This window comes from Neovison vison, chromosome 2 (assembly GCF_020171115.1).
Source record: "Neovison vison isolate M4711 chromosome 2, ASM_NN_V1, whole genome shotgun sequence".
Lineage (NCBI taxonomy): Eukaryota > Metazoa > Chordata > Mammalia > Carnivora > Mustelidae > Neogale > Neogale vison.
Genome location: NC_058092.1, coordinates 35,304,524 through 35,320,650, shown reverse-complemented (window position 1 = coordinate 35,320,650; position 16,127 = coordinate 35,304,524). Strand labels below are relative to the sequence as shown.

General features: G+C 39.3%; 1 protein-coding gene across 5 annotated transcripts in view; it reads left to right on the top strand.

Moving 5' to 3' along the window:
• The window catches only part of EIF2B3 (eukaryotic translation initiation factor 2B subunit gamma), a 125,525-nt gene that overhangs the window by 30,201 nt on the left and 79,197 nt on the right, over window positions 1–16,127 (top strand). For all 5 annotated transcript variants that reach the window (XM_044238093.1, XM_044238092.1, XM_044238094.1 and 2 more), the window contains one exon: window positions 6,422–6,581. In XM_044238093.1, the coding sequence (XP_044094028.1) occupies window positions 6,422–6,581 (160 nt within the window). The remainder of the gene's footprint in view (window positions 1–6,421; window positions 6,582–16,127) is intronic.

The window sequence follows — 16,127 nt, the reverse complement described above, 5'->3', positions numbered from 1 at the left end:
TTTGGAGAGAGAGAGAGATCACAAGTAGGCAAAGCAGCAGGCAGAGAGAGAGGGGGAAGCAGGCTCCCTGCTGAGCAGAGAGCTTGATACAGGGCTCGATTCCAGGATATTGGGATGGAGTCTCACATCGGGCTCCCTGCCCAGTGGGGAGTCTGTCCCTCTCCCTCTTCCCATCCTCCCCACTCATGTTCTCATTCTCTCTCTCTCTCTCAAATATATAAATAAAATCTTTTTTTTTAAAGATTTTATTTATTTATTTGACAGAGAGATCACAAGCAGGCAGAGAGGCAGGCTGAGAGAAAGGAGGAAGCAGGTTCCCTGCTAAGCAGAGAGCCAGATGTGGGGCTCAATCTCAGGACTGTGGGATCACAACCTGAGCCGAAGGCAGAGGTTTAACCCACTGAGCCACCCAGGCACCCCTAAATAAAATCTTTAAAAAAAAAAAAAAAAAATATATATATATATATATATCAGTTTTTGTATGTTATCTGAAGAGCATATTATATCACTTATCATAATTCATGTGTTTTTAAATAAATTTTAAAAGTAAAGTGGGAATAAGTGAATAAGTGTTCAACTTTTTCTTAAGTTTGGAGAACACTATTTTAGGCTGCCTTTAAGCAGGGAAGTGAAATAAGTAATGGAAATTGGAGTATAGATTAGAATAGGGGAAAACTGGAGTGAGTGAGACTAGCTAAGAGACTAGAAACATATTTTGAGGCCTGAACTAAGGTAGAGCGATGGAGATAAAATAGAAGGACTTGGGGACACCTGGATGGCTCAGTTGGTTGGGCATCTGACTCTTGGTTTTGGCTCAGGTCGTGATCTTATGGGTCTCGGGATCAAGCCCCGCATCTTTGGGCTCCCCACTTAGCAGGGAGTCTGCTTGAAAGATTCTCTCCCTCTGCCCCTCCCCTCATGTGTGCTCTCTCTCTCTCATTTAAAATAAGTAAATAAATCCTTAAAGAAAAAAAATAAGATAAAAAAGAGGAGGACTTGGTAGCCAGTAAGATACTGGGGTAGTGGACTGGGCAGGAGAGGGAGGACTTCAGCCCTAGACTATGGCCAGATTTCTGACTTCAGATCCTTGTGGTGGTGATATTATGATTCAGCTAAGAAACATAGGAAGGATGTTTAGCTCTAAGCCTAAGGATTACCACATTTCTTACTTACAGATTGAGTTGGTCATTCCTTCCTGCACCTAATGCCCCAGCCTCATTAAAAACAAAATGGCAGTTGGCCCTTTGCCATGCACTTTGGGAACTGTAGACTGGGAGTCTTTTCCAAACATTTTCCTTGGAAATCAAGCATGGTGAGGTCTCCATTGCAGTTGGACATTGGCATTTTTTACAGCACCAAACTACTCTTGAGGGTTGGATTGGGATTGGACCACATAGGAAATGTAAATTGTGACCATTCATAGTTGCACCAAGTAGCTGAATTCATTAGTTCCATACGGCAGGGCTGGGGTGCAGGGTGGTAATTTGGATCATAGCCATTGTTTATGGAAGTGCTGGGTGGGTGAAAGCGTGGTACCTTGCCCTGACTGTTTTTTTTTTTTTTCCCAGGGGAGTGTTTTTCTTTCTCTGTGCCATAGGAAATTTTTTGCCAGATTGTGTTATTTATAACAATCTGTCATGGAGCAGCTGCCAGGAAAAGAAGAGAGGCTGTTCCCAGTAGCTCTTACCACCTCCCACCATACCACCACCACCACACACACATAACATCCAGTTTTCTGATTTAACGTTTGGTTTTTTCTTCTAGTTTTACTCAGTGGTTTTGGCTTGATTGAAAATGTTCTTGTAATGAGGGATTTCTGGGCTTTGCCCTAGCTTTGTAATTGGGTTTTTCTGAGCTTAATTTGTTTGCTTTAGCCAAAACTAACTGGCAGCAATTCGAATTTTGAATTCCTGGGTATCTTGATTTGTTCCCAAACACTATTGTGCTGTCTTCATCTTCTCTTAAAGATCTTGTATGTTTCCAGTTTGTCAAAACTGCACACATTTGCTGTCCTTCTGAGCCGTGCTTTTTGCCCTTGACGTTCCCCTGGCTCCTTGAAAGGAACAGGCTTGGGATAAGGGATACTGAGGATATTAGAATAGTGAGAAGAGCCCTCTGTGGAGATTCCATTTGGTCTCTGCAAAAGAAGAGGCATTACTGCTGGTTTTAGGAAAGAACCAGTGCCCTGAAACACAAGGCAGCTGAGGATTGGTGTGTCCAGGGAGCTTTCAAGTTAATTGCACTTCATATATACAGTTGCTTCACAGTCCACACAGTCTGTGTTTGTTCATGGCTGTGGTCACACGTGATCAGAAATACCTCCTTTCCACTTTTTCTCTCCGGGCTCCAATTAGTGCAAGAACATTTGCATTTCTAGTTAGAATACAAATCAAAACAGTAGTCATTTAATAGTGTTTATAAAAATGTAAAGAGAAACAGTTAGTAATGTGAAGATGTAAGATGTTAGACTTTTGTTTCTTATTCCAGGATTTCCAGTTTTGGAAACATAGTACATTGATAAACAGCAAAGACTTTCCTTTGGTGGGGCTGCAAGGAGGATGGGAATGTGTTTGGCATCAGCGAGTCTTAGATGGTGCGTTTTCTGGAAGGGAGGCAGGAGAGGGCCTAAGGAATAGACCTCCATCTGTATCTCAGGCCCTGCCCTTTCCGACTGACGCCTTTCATTTCACGCTGAGAACAGATGGTAACCAGACATGGGGATGGGGCAGGGTTTGGGGGTGTCGGGGGAGGCTCTGTTTCTTGGGCTCCTTGGGGATTTTGCATTCATCTTAGCAAAAAGTCATCTAAGAGCAAAGACAAAAATGAGGCTGCGACTGTTCCCAATTACACAGGACTTGTTTGGCAATCACTATACTGACAGATTTATTTTTTGCAGATGCTGAATGATAACAGCCTCTATTTTCCAAGACAACATTGTTGCCACTTCAGAGGCATCTGCATTGGGGTCATTTTCTTCACTTTGGAGTACACTTGATAATTGAAATTTACTGTAGAACAGTAGGTTGGCAAAAATCAGCCAGCGTATTAGAGAAAGGAGGGTTTTTTTTCCCCCCTCAGCAAACTGTCATTTTTATTACAATGAAATGGGGCAGCTTCTGTACTGCTATAGTGACATGTCTTTAATAATAGCCCGTGTTCCCAACCTTTCTAAGCATTGTTTTAAGAGGGAGGATTCTGTGTGCTATCTCTTCCTTAGCTTTCAGGTACATGGGCTGATTTGCTAATGTTTGGTGGTTCCTAGATGGTGAATTTAGGAATTTTTTTTTTTTAACTCCGTTAAAATCCAGAAGGAACTAAGATAGCATTAAGCAGAAAAGTAGGGGAAAAAAATCCAAATTTGAAATTAAAAAATATATATTTTATTTATTTATTTGACAGAGCACAAGCAGGGGGAGCTGCAGGCAGAGGGAGAGGGAGAAGCAGGGGCTCCCCACTGAGCAAGGATCCCTTTGCAGGGCTTGATTCTAGGGTCTTGGGACCTGAGCTGAAGACAGACACTTAACAGACTGAGCCACCCAGGCGCCCATCAAGTTTGAACTTCTTAACTTGAAGAGGCTGTCAGAAGGAATTGTTTAGGCTGTTAAGTGATGAGTTACATGTAGAAAAAGGAATGATGGTTCTGGTACTGATTCTTTATTCAAAATAAGAAATTTCAAGCAGTAAGTCAAGGCATTCTTATGGTTGAGACTCACTTTCTTAGCAAACATGACTTTTTACTGTAGTAGAATGTGAGTTGAAATCATCTATTTTTCCCACCCAAAGCAGAAATCTTTGATTTTATTTTTTTTTAGATTTTATTTGAGAGAGTGAGAAAGACAGAGGGAATGAGCTGGGGGAGGGGTAGAGAGAAGCAGACTCCCTGCTGAGTGACAGCCTGATGCAGGGCTCTCTCCTAGGACCCTGAGATTAGGACATGAGCTGAAGTCAGTCACTTAGCTGACTGAGCCCCCCAGCTGCCACAGGAATCTTGATTTTAAATTAAGGTCTTAGAAAGGTAGGAACCACTTAGAAAAATTTCCATGTAGATTCTCATTTTATTCTTAAACCTGGAATAATTTAAATGTTAAATGTTTTTCAGACTTTTTAAAGTAGCAAAACCAGATTTCCAAACCAAAGCTTACACAGAAAATAAAATTAATAAAAGAGGAGTTGCCCTGGCCGACTCAGAAAGGGCAATAGGAACCAGGTTTTACCCGAGGCACCTCTGGGAAACTGCAGGTGTGCTATTGAGAAACTGTGTAGTCAGTTTAAATTGCAATGTAAGGGATTTGTTTTTCAAAATTGTTTGGCAAACCTGTTTTCTGCATTTATGATGAAATTCTGTAATAGAATGTATAGGTAGACATTTGTTTAAAAAATATTAAGTAGCCTTTCTTAGCCACTCCCATTTTATTAACACTTTCTAGTCTAAGTTCCCTCTATATTTCAGAATAGGGCCTGGCTGAGCATAGAGTTAATGCTCAGTAAATGTTAGGTAAATAAATTGTTGCAAGTGGTAATCCAGCTTCTGCCTGAGCACTTCCTATGATGGGAAACTCATTGCCTTACAGAATTCTTCTCTTTGACTAGCTCTGATTGACAGATATAAGTTAATATGAAAACCAAAAACTTTTCATGTTTTACCTGTTTGTTCATAGTTTGGTCTTGGGCTATTGAGGTAAAATTTTTTTCTTCCTTAAGACTGCCAAGTATTTAAAGAGTGCTGTTACCTCTTCCTTAATCCTACCCATAATCCCTGTCCTGCTCAGTTTTCCCCACACAATCTTTTCCCTACTAAACAACTTCTCTTCTTTAAGCTATCATGTTTCTAGCCCTTTCTCATTCATCTTCTTATTAATACTTTTTTAGTTTATCCAGGTTACTCTTAAACTATGATATTCCAGGGGCGCCTGGGTTGCTCAGTGGGTTAAGCCTCTGCCTTTGGCTCAGGTCATGGTCTCAGGGTCCTGGGAAAGAGCCCCGCATCAGGCTATCTGCTCAGCAGGGAGCCTGCTTCCCTTCCCCTCTCTCTCTCTGCCTGCCTCTCTGCCTCCTTGTGATCTCTGTCAAATAAATTAAAAAACTATGATATTCCAAAGTTGATAGCTAGTGCCCATAGTACCGGGTACTAGACAGACCAAAATTTAGAAGTATCTAAGATATACATTCAGGCGTTTTTGGTACCTAATGCTATATGCTAGAAACTCCCTTATATGGGTCTCCAAACTAGCAAAGCTGTATTTCTTTAAACACTATTCATTAGTAAAGATTATTTATTTATATGAATAGTCTTATAGAGTATTAGATCTTGGTTAGTTACATAACTACTTGTTTCTCTGTCTGTAAAGTATAAATAATAATAGTGCTTATGGCATAACTTTGTAAAGATTGGGAATGCATGCAAAGTGTTATCACTTTGTGTTATCACTGTTCCTGGCCAACATACACATTTGATAAACGTTAATTACTATTATTAATTATTATTGTAATTAATCTGAATTAGTAGAAATGCAACATTTTTTTTTACTTCCTTGATATATTCATTCATTCATCAAATAGTTACTAAATGCATGTTACTTGCCAGACACATAGTAGTTAAGTCTTACATTTCTTTCTTTTTTTTTTTTTAAAGATTTTATTTATTTATTTGAGAGACAGAGATCACAAGTAGGCAGAGAGGCAGGCAGAGAGAGAGAGAGGAGTTAGCAGGCTCCCTGCAGAGCAGAGAGCCCGATGTGGGGCTCTATCCCAGGACCCTGGGATCATGACCTGAGCCGAAGGCAGAGGCTTTAACCCAATGAATCACCCAGGTGCCCCAAGTCTTATATTTCTTATCCATAAAAATGGGAACAAATAACAGTAACAATCCCACCCCATGGTGTTGGTATACAAATTACATGAGTGCTTTTATACATACTTGAGGTTTTATAGTAATTGTTTACGAATTAGATTGGTCTCCTGAGAGATGGGCATTATATTATAGTCATCCTTTTATTTTCTAATACTGTAGCAAAGTGACTGCTTTATAGGACTTCATAACCAAATGGAATCATCAGATTATGTGAAAATACTTTTCAAATTGTAAAGAGATGTATAAATTTAAGATCATTAATTCCACAGTCATGGAGATAGACAATGTGGTAGTTTCCAGACTCTTTTCCTTAGAGCCCAGAATTCCAGTGATGCCTCAGATTGGGCAGCAATAAGACACACACACAGGGAGGTAGATATTCCAGACCTCCCCTGGGACAGTTTACTTAGAGCAACCCTATTTATTTTACTTATTCTGCTGCTATAAAAAATGTTTGAAAACAAGTGTCCAGTCTGTGTGTGCTGCCAAGCCATCGTAAGTTTATCCTGTGGTGATGGGTGCGATCCGTTGTCTTTTGTGATACTGACTTTCCCCTTCTCCATTTGACAGACAGATGTACTAGTCCTGAGCTGTGACCTGATCACAGATGTTGCCTTACATGAAGTTGTGGACCTGTTTAGAGCTCATGATGCCTCACTCGCCATGTTAATGAGAAAAGGCCAAGATGGCTTAGAACAAGTTCCCGGTCAAAAGAGGGGGAAAAAACCAGGTAAGGAGTTTGATTTATTTGTATGTTGGGTTTTTATAATAATAACTATTATTATTATCTTTCATGCTTTCACTTAGGAAACATTTACTGAGAAGTGACTGTACTATAGGCACTGTGCTAAGAGTTGATGGCATAAAGCCAAATAAGACACAGTCCCTGACTTGAAGAGGCTTAGAGCTCTTGATTAGATTCTGGAAAATCCAAGAGGCTTTTGTATGCAAAGAGGAGCACTCAGAACTATTTACAATTTAAGATCAAATTTCAGATAACCTTTAAGCGATTAAAATTACTATTACAAGGGTAGAATGGTTGATTTTTTTTGAATGCTTCAGTCACCCTAAATAGCCAATAAACAAGACAGTTGTTAACCATGCTTTTTCTCTTAGGATTATAACATTCTTATCTTGGTACTTCCCTGGGATTCTAGTAGCAGGTTATTACTTGTTTTACTCTTCAGAGTGATATTAATCTTGTCAGACCAAAAAGAAAGGGAATAATGATGTAGTCCAACCAAGATTATAGAGCTTTGCTTAGGGATCTGTTGTTCATTTTTTGGTTAAGACAGGGTTCTTGATTGCTTTTCCCAGAGTATTTCAAAGCTGAGGCACCGGTCGTAGGACTGTGCTGCGTTTAATGGCTGAACTAATGACCAGAAAGCTTTGTAAGATCACCCTTTTTATATAGATTTTAGTATTTCCTGGAATGATGTATTTTTTTTCCCCTGGAGTTTTCCCCTGGAATGATAGAGATTTTAGTATTTCCTAGAATGATGTATTTTTTTCCCCTGGAGTTTTTACCTGGAATGATGTGTTTTTTAGGTTTTGCTTATCCAGAATTTTGTAACCCATTGTCCTGTCATTATTATTTATTGATGTATTCTGTTACACTTATTAGAAGCTGCATATGGTTTACTAGCATCTCACTGGTTTTGGTAGAGATACCTAGAGCTTTCATTCCTAGGATTTGAGAGATCTAGATAAATATTTTTAGTTTTATTCCTTAGGCATTTAGTTAATTTATAATTTTGGATTATAGCATTAAAACTTCCTAAATTGCTTTTTTGTGTTCAAGTGATCACCAGTGTGGACTAATTATTGGGTCCTCTTTCTACCTTATCACTATCTGTGATCCTCATGTTGAGTAATCCTTTTGTTCTTGATGTAGTTTCTACTTTCTTGAGGTCTGGTTTGCTTATTCACAGTTCCCTGTATTCAGCCTTTTCTACCTTATAAACAGGTGTTTATTTTGTAAATAAGCATTTCTTGTTTCTTTTTTTATACTCTTCTACTTAAAACAAATTAAAAAATCAAATACGGGGCGCCTGGGTGGCTCAGTGGGTTAAAGCCTCTGCCTTCGGCTCAGGTCATGATTCCGGTGTCCTGGGATGGAGTCCCGCATTGGGCTCTCTGCTCGGCAGGGAGCCTGCTTCCTTCTCTCTCTCTGCCTGCCTCTCTGCCTACTTGTGATCTCTGTCTGTCAAGTAAATAAATAAAATCTTAAAAAAAAAAAAATCAAATACCTTATTAGAGTTACTCTTCTTGGTATTTGAGTTTTTTAATACATTTCATATTAGCTATTATCTCTTAAGTATCATTATAAGTGCATAGCTTTTCATAATTTTAAATTAGCTATAAGTATTATCTGTCTACCCATCCATTTAAAACTGTTTTGATGCTTGGCCAGTGAAAGGTCGTATAAGCTGGCTTTTCTCTCTTCTTTGAAAAGGTATGATGTATATAGGTAACCTACTCTTGAGCTGGAGTGTGAGTATGGAGGACAGGGAGCAGGGAATGGGACTGGAGGGGATACAGGGATCAAACTAAAGCATTTGAACTTTATCCTCAAACAGTGGGGAGTTGTTGAGGAATTTTAAACAAGAGAATGTCCTAATCAGATTTGTGTTACTGAAATATTTTCATACTTAACATGAAATTTTGAATTTCTCAATATCTGTATTTTGTTATATTTGAAGGTTAAGTTTCACCTTGATAATTGAGGGAGGTTTTTTGCTTTTATTTTCTTAAGAGAGACATCAGGATGCATGGGGTAGGGGGATCTGGTTGGGGGACAGAAGAGGGAGAAAGAGAAAGAGAATCTTAAGCAGGTGCTGGGCTCAGCCTAGAGCCTGATGTGGGGCTTGATCTCACAATCCTGAGATCATGACCTGAGCCAAAATCAAGACTCAGACACTTAACTGACTGAGCTACCCAGGCACCACTAGATAACTGAGTTTTAAATTCCTCCCATGGGGGCGCCTGGATGACTCAGTTCGTTAAGCATCTGCCTTTGGCTTGGGTCATGATCCCAACATCCTGGGATCAAGCCCTGCATGGGGCTCCCTGCTCAGCTGGGAGGCTGCTTCTCCCTCTTCCACTCCCCCGGCTTGTATTCCCTCTCTCGATATCTCTCTGTCAAATAAATAAATAAAATCTTTTAAAAATAATAATAATAAACAAATAAATTCCTCCCATGGAATGCTATGCATTTTCAATGATAAGCATTTTTTTGTTTGTTTGTTAAGGAATCCTAAATTTCTCAGATTGTATATTGGTCTGCTGTTGGCTGCTATTATATGCCAGAAAAACTAGCAGTCCACACTTTCCCAGATATTGTTTAATAGAGCAGATCTGTGTCCAAGTTTCGCAGCGATGTTCTTACAGACTTACAGGAGAATGGCTATTGGCTACATGTTTCAGGAGCCATCTTTCACCGTCTTGCTACTTCTGTCTCAGATTTGTAGATGTCTGTTCTGAGGAGGGCAGGAAAAAATTCATGTTTGGATTTTTGTACGGCTTTCCCCCCTCGCCACCCCCTCCAGGCTTTTAATGCTCTCCATCCCTTCTCCCTATGACACATGTGCTCTAAATTTAACTTACCCTTCAAGTTCTTTTCTGAGAAGAGCCTTCCTTGACCCTCTCATATGCATTTATACCCCCTTATTTGCCTACATTTGGTGGCACTGCTCTCTGATTTACTCTCTCCTCTACTTGGCTATCAGCTCTTTGAGAGCTGGGATCATCATATCCTGTTTTGTTCATTTTATCCCCAGCATTTGGCTCAGTTATGGCCCCTGTTAAGAAGTCAGTACATATTACTGAATGGTTGAGGAGCCTGCCTATAAAGGCGACTCTTACTATCCCCTGCCCAGGTAAGATAAAGTAGATTCAGTTTTTATTTAGCCCATCCAGTTCACTGTAGTATTTCTCAAACTCCTCTCCAGTTCTCAGAGTTAGATAGCCTTGGTCTAGGCTAGATTCGGTAAATATCAGTGTGGTTCAGAATCACACTCAAACACTCAATCCACGTGGCTCCCTGCACACTAACAAATGTTGGCAGGCATTCTGAACCTGTATTTCTTTTGGTTCAGCTTTCTTTATTTCTCAGAGCTGTATTGCAAGAAAACTTCTTCTGCTTGGGTTTCTGTTTTATCTCTTTTGAAAAATCCCAACCACCCCCACCACACCTTTTATACTAATTATATTTAACAGAAGTGACTTGAAATCCCAACATACTCAAAACTGAAATTCTTGTGATTGAGGAAATAGCTTATAGAAGTAGATTCAAATATGCTAGAATTTATAAGTCACAGTGTGAGAAGTACAGTAATAGCATATGCAAAATATAGAGAACAGTTTAATGTCCTAGTTACAGGGAAATATATTTAAAAGCACAATATTTAAAAAGAAGGAGGTGAACAATATACTGATATGCAGACAGGGTAGTTGTGTGAGATAAGATCCCTGACTTACAAATGCATTGAATTTTGATGTAGTCATTGAACTTAGAACATACTATATATAAAGTTTATGCTAAAGTTTATATGGGAAACAAAAATAATCAAGATTTGCTCTCAAAATAAAACCTGGTGAATGGACTAAAACTAATTAATATTACACTATATATTAACTAACTGGAATTTTTTTTTTCCTTAAAGATTTTATTTATTTGAGAGAGAGGCAGAGAGCATGAACAGGGGAGAGGAGGCAGAGGGAGAGGGAGAAGCAGAATCCCTGCTGAGCAGGGAGCCCGACACAGCCAATCCCAGGACGCGGAGATCATGACTGAGCCACCCTGGCACCCCACTAACTGGAATGTAAATAAAAACATGAAACTAAAAAAAAAAAAAGAATAATAATTATGAAATAAAATAAAATCCAGTGAATGGGGCTATGTAGTTTTATTATTTACCAAGTTTTATATCCACTTATGGCATACTAGCATTTTGTAGATAGCTGCTCAGTATCAGATCATTAATAAGTGGTGGAATCAGAACTTGAACCTGCGCTTTCTGACTCCATAGCCTGAGCTTTTTTTTTCTTTCCTTTTTGAATTCAGTTTTTATTTCCGTCAAAGTTTTATATGTTCGTAATTTAAAGAGTGATGGAATTATCCAGGGCATTTTATAAGAAATAGCCATCCTTGGGCGCCTGGGTGGCTCAGTGGGTTAAGCCGCTGCCTTCGGCTCAGGTCATGATCTCAGGGTCCTGGGATCGAGGCCCGCATCGGGCTCTCTGCTCAGCAGGGAGCCTGCTTCCTCCTCTCTCTCTGCCTGCCTCTCTGCCTGCTTGTGATCTCTCTCTGCAAATAAATAAATAAAATCTTAAAAAAAAAAAAAAAAAGAAAGAAATAGCCATCCTTCACTGTGTCTATCCTCATTTTACCCAAAGGCAGCCACTTTCAACATATTTAGCTAATTTTTTTTCACATTTAACTCCATATCTTCAAAGGACATGCTTTTGTTTGCTATGTCTTGGTATTTTTCGTTTTAGGAATTATTTACTTACTTCCTACTATGGAAATTTAAAGATTTAGTTCTGTTTTACCACATCCTCTAGCCCCACCACACACATGCAGACTCCCAGTTTCCCCAGTTATTGCCGTGTTTATTAACATATATTTAATGTTTACACCACTATAACTGTTTAAATGTTATTCGTAAGGGGCAGCTGAGTGGCTCAGTCAGTTAAGTGTCTGCCTTTGGCTCAGGTCATGATCCCCGGGTCCTGGGATCGAGCCTGGTACTGGATTCCCTGTTCAGTGGAGAGCCTCCTTTTCCTTCTTCCTCTGTTCCTCCCCACCATTCATGCTCCCTTTCTCTCTCTCTCTCAAATACATAAAATTGTTTTAAAAAGTAAAATAAATGGTATTCACAGCTGAACCTTATACAAGATTACTTTTCTCTTTCCTCCTTTTATTTTCCTAAAAATCGTCTTGTTTTTTCATTTGCTTAATTTTCTATTTCTATTTAATTTATTTCTATATAATATTTAATTTATTTTCTTTTAATTTTAATTTCTTTATTTAATTTAAATTTCTTTCTATATAATATTTAATTTATTTCTATATAATAGAAATACTATTTCTATTAGTATTTATTACTAATTCAGCCTTAGCCCCACCGGTATGAATTTCTTCTCATTATTTCCTAACACTTTAAGTGTTCTCTCAGTTTCAAATTCCTGGAGATTTCTCTCTTAGAACTTTTCTGGATTAGTAGCTCTTCTGTAGAACTGCCATTTTAGGTTCACACTTCAATCTCATAATTTTCCTCTTAGTTTATACTCACTTTTTTGTGGAACATATCCTCTGGTAGCCTTCTCAGATGGGTTCATGAAAAATAAATTTTTATAGCTTTTGCATGTCTTCATTCTGTCCCAGTGGTTGTTTGATATTTTGGCTAGGTATAATCTTCTCTTGGAAATTATGTCCCTTTGCGGTACCTGGGTGGCTCAGTCAGTTAAGTATCTGCCTTTGGCTCACATCGTGATCCTGAAGTCCAGGGATTGAGCCCTGCATTGGGCTCCCTGGTCAGCAGGGAGTTTACTGCTCCCTCTGCCTCTCCCCCAACTCATGTTTTCTCTCTTACTCACTCTTTCTCTCTCTCTCAAATAAATAAATAAAATCTTTTAAAAAGAGAGAGAGAGATCATGTCCCCTCAAAATGAAGGTATTATCTCACTGTCTTCTAGCTTTTCTGTTAAATCTAACACAATTCTGATTCTTCATTTTCTTCATGAAAACTTTTTCTTCCCTTTTGGGAAGCTTCTAGGATCTTTCTATTTACAAAGTTATTAAGTTTCACCCTGATTGTTTTCAGTACAGTCTGATACCATCCCCTGTGTTGGATGTTAATGGGCCTTTTGATCTGAAAAGTCAAGTCTTCAATTCGGAAAAATTTTCTCAAATTAATATTTTTTTTCTTTTTAACCCGCCAGCAAACTCAAACTTTAAAATAACTTTTACTTGCGTGATTTCCAGCCCCCTTCCCCAAATTGTTGTTATCCCTCTTTGTTTGTTTTAAGATTTTATTTACTTATTTGAGAGGGTGAGAGAGAAAATGCAACAGAGGGATGTGTCAAAAGGAAAAGCAGACCCCCCTGCTGACCAGGGTGCCTGACACAGGCTAGATCCCAGGACCCTGGAATCATGACCTGAGCAAAAGACAGATGCTTAAGGAACTGATCCACCCAGGCGCCCCAGTGTCTTACTCTTGATCTCAGCTTAAGTCTCAAATCTCGGGGTCATGAGTTCAAGCCCTATATTGGGCTCCACACTGAGCATGGAGCCTACATTTAAAAAAAAAAAAAGACTGTTATCAAAAAGATTAGAAATAACAAGTGTTGGTGAGGATGCATGGAAAAGGGAACCCTCACATACTGTTGGTGGGAATGTAAATTGGTGCAGCCACTTTGGAAAAGGGTATGGAAATTCCTTTAAAAATTAAAAAAAGAATTACCATATGATCCAATAATTCCACTACCAAGTATTTCTCCAAAGACAATGAGAACACTAATTCAAAAAGATATATGCAACCCCTTGTTCCTTGCAGCTTTATTTATAGTGACCAAAATATGGAAACAACCTAAGTGAATGGATAAAGAAATTGTGGTATCGGGGCGCCTGGGTGGCTCAGTGGGTTGGGCCGCTGCCTTCGGCTCGGGTCATGATCTCAGGGTCCTGGGATCGAGTCCCGCATCGGGCTCTCTGCTCGGCGGGGATCCTGCTTCCCTCTCTCTCTCTCTCTCTACCTGCCTCTCTGTCTACTTGTGATCTCTCTCTGTCAAATAAATAAATAAAATCTTTAAAAAAAAATAAAAATAAATAAAAAAAAAGAAATTGTGGTATCTATACACAGTGGAAGATTATTCAGCCACAAAAAAAGAATGAAATCTTGCCATTTGCAACAACATGGTTGGACCTCAAGGATATTATGTTAAGTATATAAGTCAGACAGAAAGACAGATACAATATGATCTCTTTTACATGTGGAATCTAAAAAAAAATAATAAAATTTAAACTGAGCTCATAGAGGGACACCTGGATGGCTCAGTTGGTTAAGCGTCTGCCTTCAGCTCAGTTCATGATCCCGGGGTCCTGGGATCAAGTCCTGCACTGGGCTCCTTGCTCATCAGGGAGCCTGCTTCTCCCTCTGCCTGCTGCTTCCCTTCTTGTGCACTGGCTCTCTCTCTCTGACAAATAAATAAATAAAATCTAAAGATTTAAAAAAAAAAAAACCCTTTAAAGAAAACAAACTAAGCTCATAGATACAGAGAATAGATTGGTGGTTTTCAGAGATGGGGAGTGGGAGACAGGAGGCGGTAAACTGCTTTTGTTTTATTTTGCATTAGTTTAAATAAATTGAATTTTTTAGGGGCGCCTGGGTGGCTTAGTTAAGTGTCTCCTTCGGCTCAGATCATGATTCAGGGTCCCAGAAGCAAGCCCTACATCAGGCTCCCTGCTCTCTCTCTCCCTTGCCCCTCCCCCACTTATGCATGCTCTCTCTCTCTCTCTCTAATAAATAAATAAAATTTTAAAAAGTAATAGAATAAATTGAAATTTTAGAAATGTAAAGTTAAAACCTGCAAAAAAAAGTGGCATGATTTGCTTTTCATTATTCTGCTTCTTCATTATTCTTTAGGTTGGCAGTTTGGCCTGTTGTAACTGAGTTGACTCACTTCTGTTCAAGTGATTATCAGCTAGTGTATATTATCTGTTGTGTAAATTATCTATTGTTGCATAACAAATTACCACAAACTTAAGATCTTAAAACAATACCGTGGGTCAGGAATCCAGGCATTACTTAGTTGGGCCCTCTGACTCAGAGTCTTTTACAAGCCTGAAATCAATGTGTCATTTAGGGTTGAGGTTTCATCTGAAGGCTCAGCTAGGAAAGGATTAGCTTCTGAGCTCACTTGTTTATTGGCAAAAATTCAGTTCCCTGAGGACTGTTGGATTAAGAGCCTCAATTTCTAACTGGATGTTGGCTAGAGGCTGCCCTCATTTCCTTATTACTTGGGCCTCTTCAGCAGAACAACTTGCTTCACCAGAGCCAGCAAGGGAGAGAACCTTCTAGCAAGACATAAGTAATAAAGTTATGTGACTGAATCACAAAAATAGTATCTCATCACCTTTGCCACATTCTGTTGGTTAGAAGCAAGCTGCTGGACCAGCCATATTCAGTGCCGGGGGGCGGGGGATACAGAAGAGTGTGACTACCAAGAGGCAGTTAGCATTCTTAGAGACGACCTGCCACAGTTGGGCTCACTGATATGTCTAGGCCCTCAGCTGTGATAGTTGGATTTCTCTTTCCATCTAGTCTGTTACCATACTGGGGGCCCAAGCTTGTTCACATGGCAGCAGCAGGTTTTAAAAGAGTAAGAGAGGAACTACAAACAAGGTCTCTTGGATCTAAGCTTGGAACTCACACTGTATCACTTTCATTGCATTCTTTAAAGCTAGTGGCTAGACCAGCCTGGATATAAGGGATGGGGAACTAGACCTTAACCTCTTTTTTTCCCCTCCCGTGAGCACTTTTTTTTCCTTCAGTTTTTTGTTTTTTGTTTTTGTTTTTGTTTTTTGGTTTGTTTTTTTATGGTGATAAAATACATGTAAAATTTACCATCTTTTTTTAAGTGTACAGTTCATTGGTGTTAAATACAGTTATAACGCTGTGCAGCCATCACCACCATCCATCTCCGTAACTCTTTTCATCTTTGGAAACTGGAACTTAGTAACTCCTCATTTCCTCCTCCCTCGAGCCCCCCCACCCCAAGCCAGTATGATACTTTCTGTCTCTATGATTTTGACTACTTTAAGTACCATAGGTAAGTGGAATCATACAGTATTTGTCTTTCTGCCACTGGCTTATTTCATAGGTTAATGCCTCTGAGGTTGATGTGTGCTTAGCATATTGCAGAATTTCCTTCGTTTTTAAGGCTGAATTATATTTTCTTGTATGTATATATTACGTTTTGCTTATCCATTACTTCATCAGTGGACACTTGGCACTTGCTTTCACTTTTCAGCTTTTCTGAATAATGCTGTTATGAACAGGGGTGTACACATGTCTCTGTGAAACCCTGCCTCTCGTTTTTTGGGGTGGAATATCCAGAAATAGAATTGCTGAATCATGTGGGAATTCTGTTTGTTTGGGTTTTGGTTTTTTTTTTAAGATTTTATTTATTTATTTGACAGAGAGAGAGCAAGCAAGCACAAGCAGGGGGAGTGGGAGAGGGAGAAGCACACTCCCCGCTGAGCTGGGAGCCCA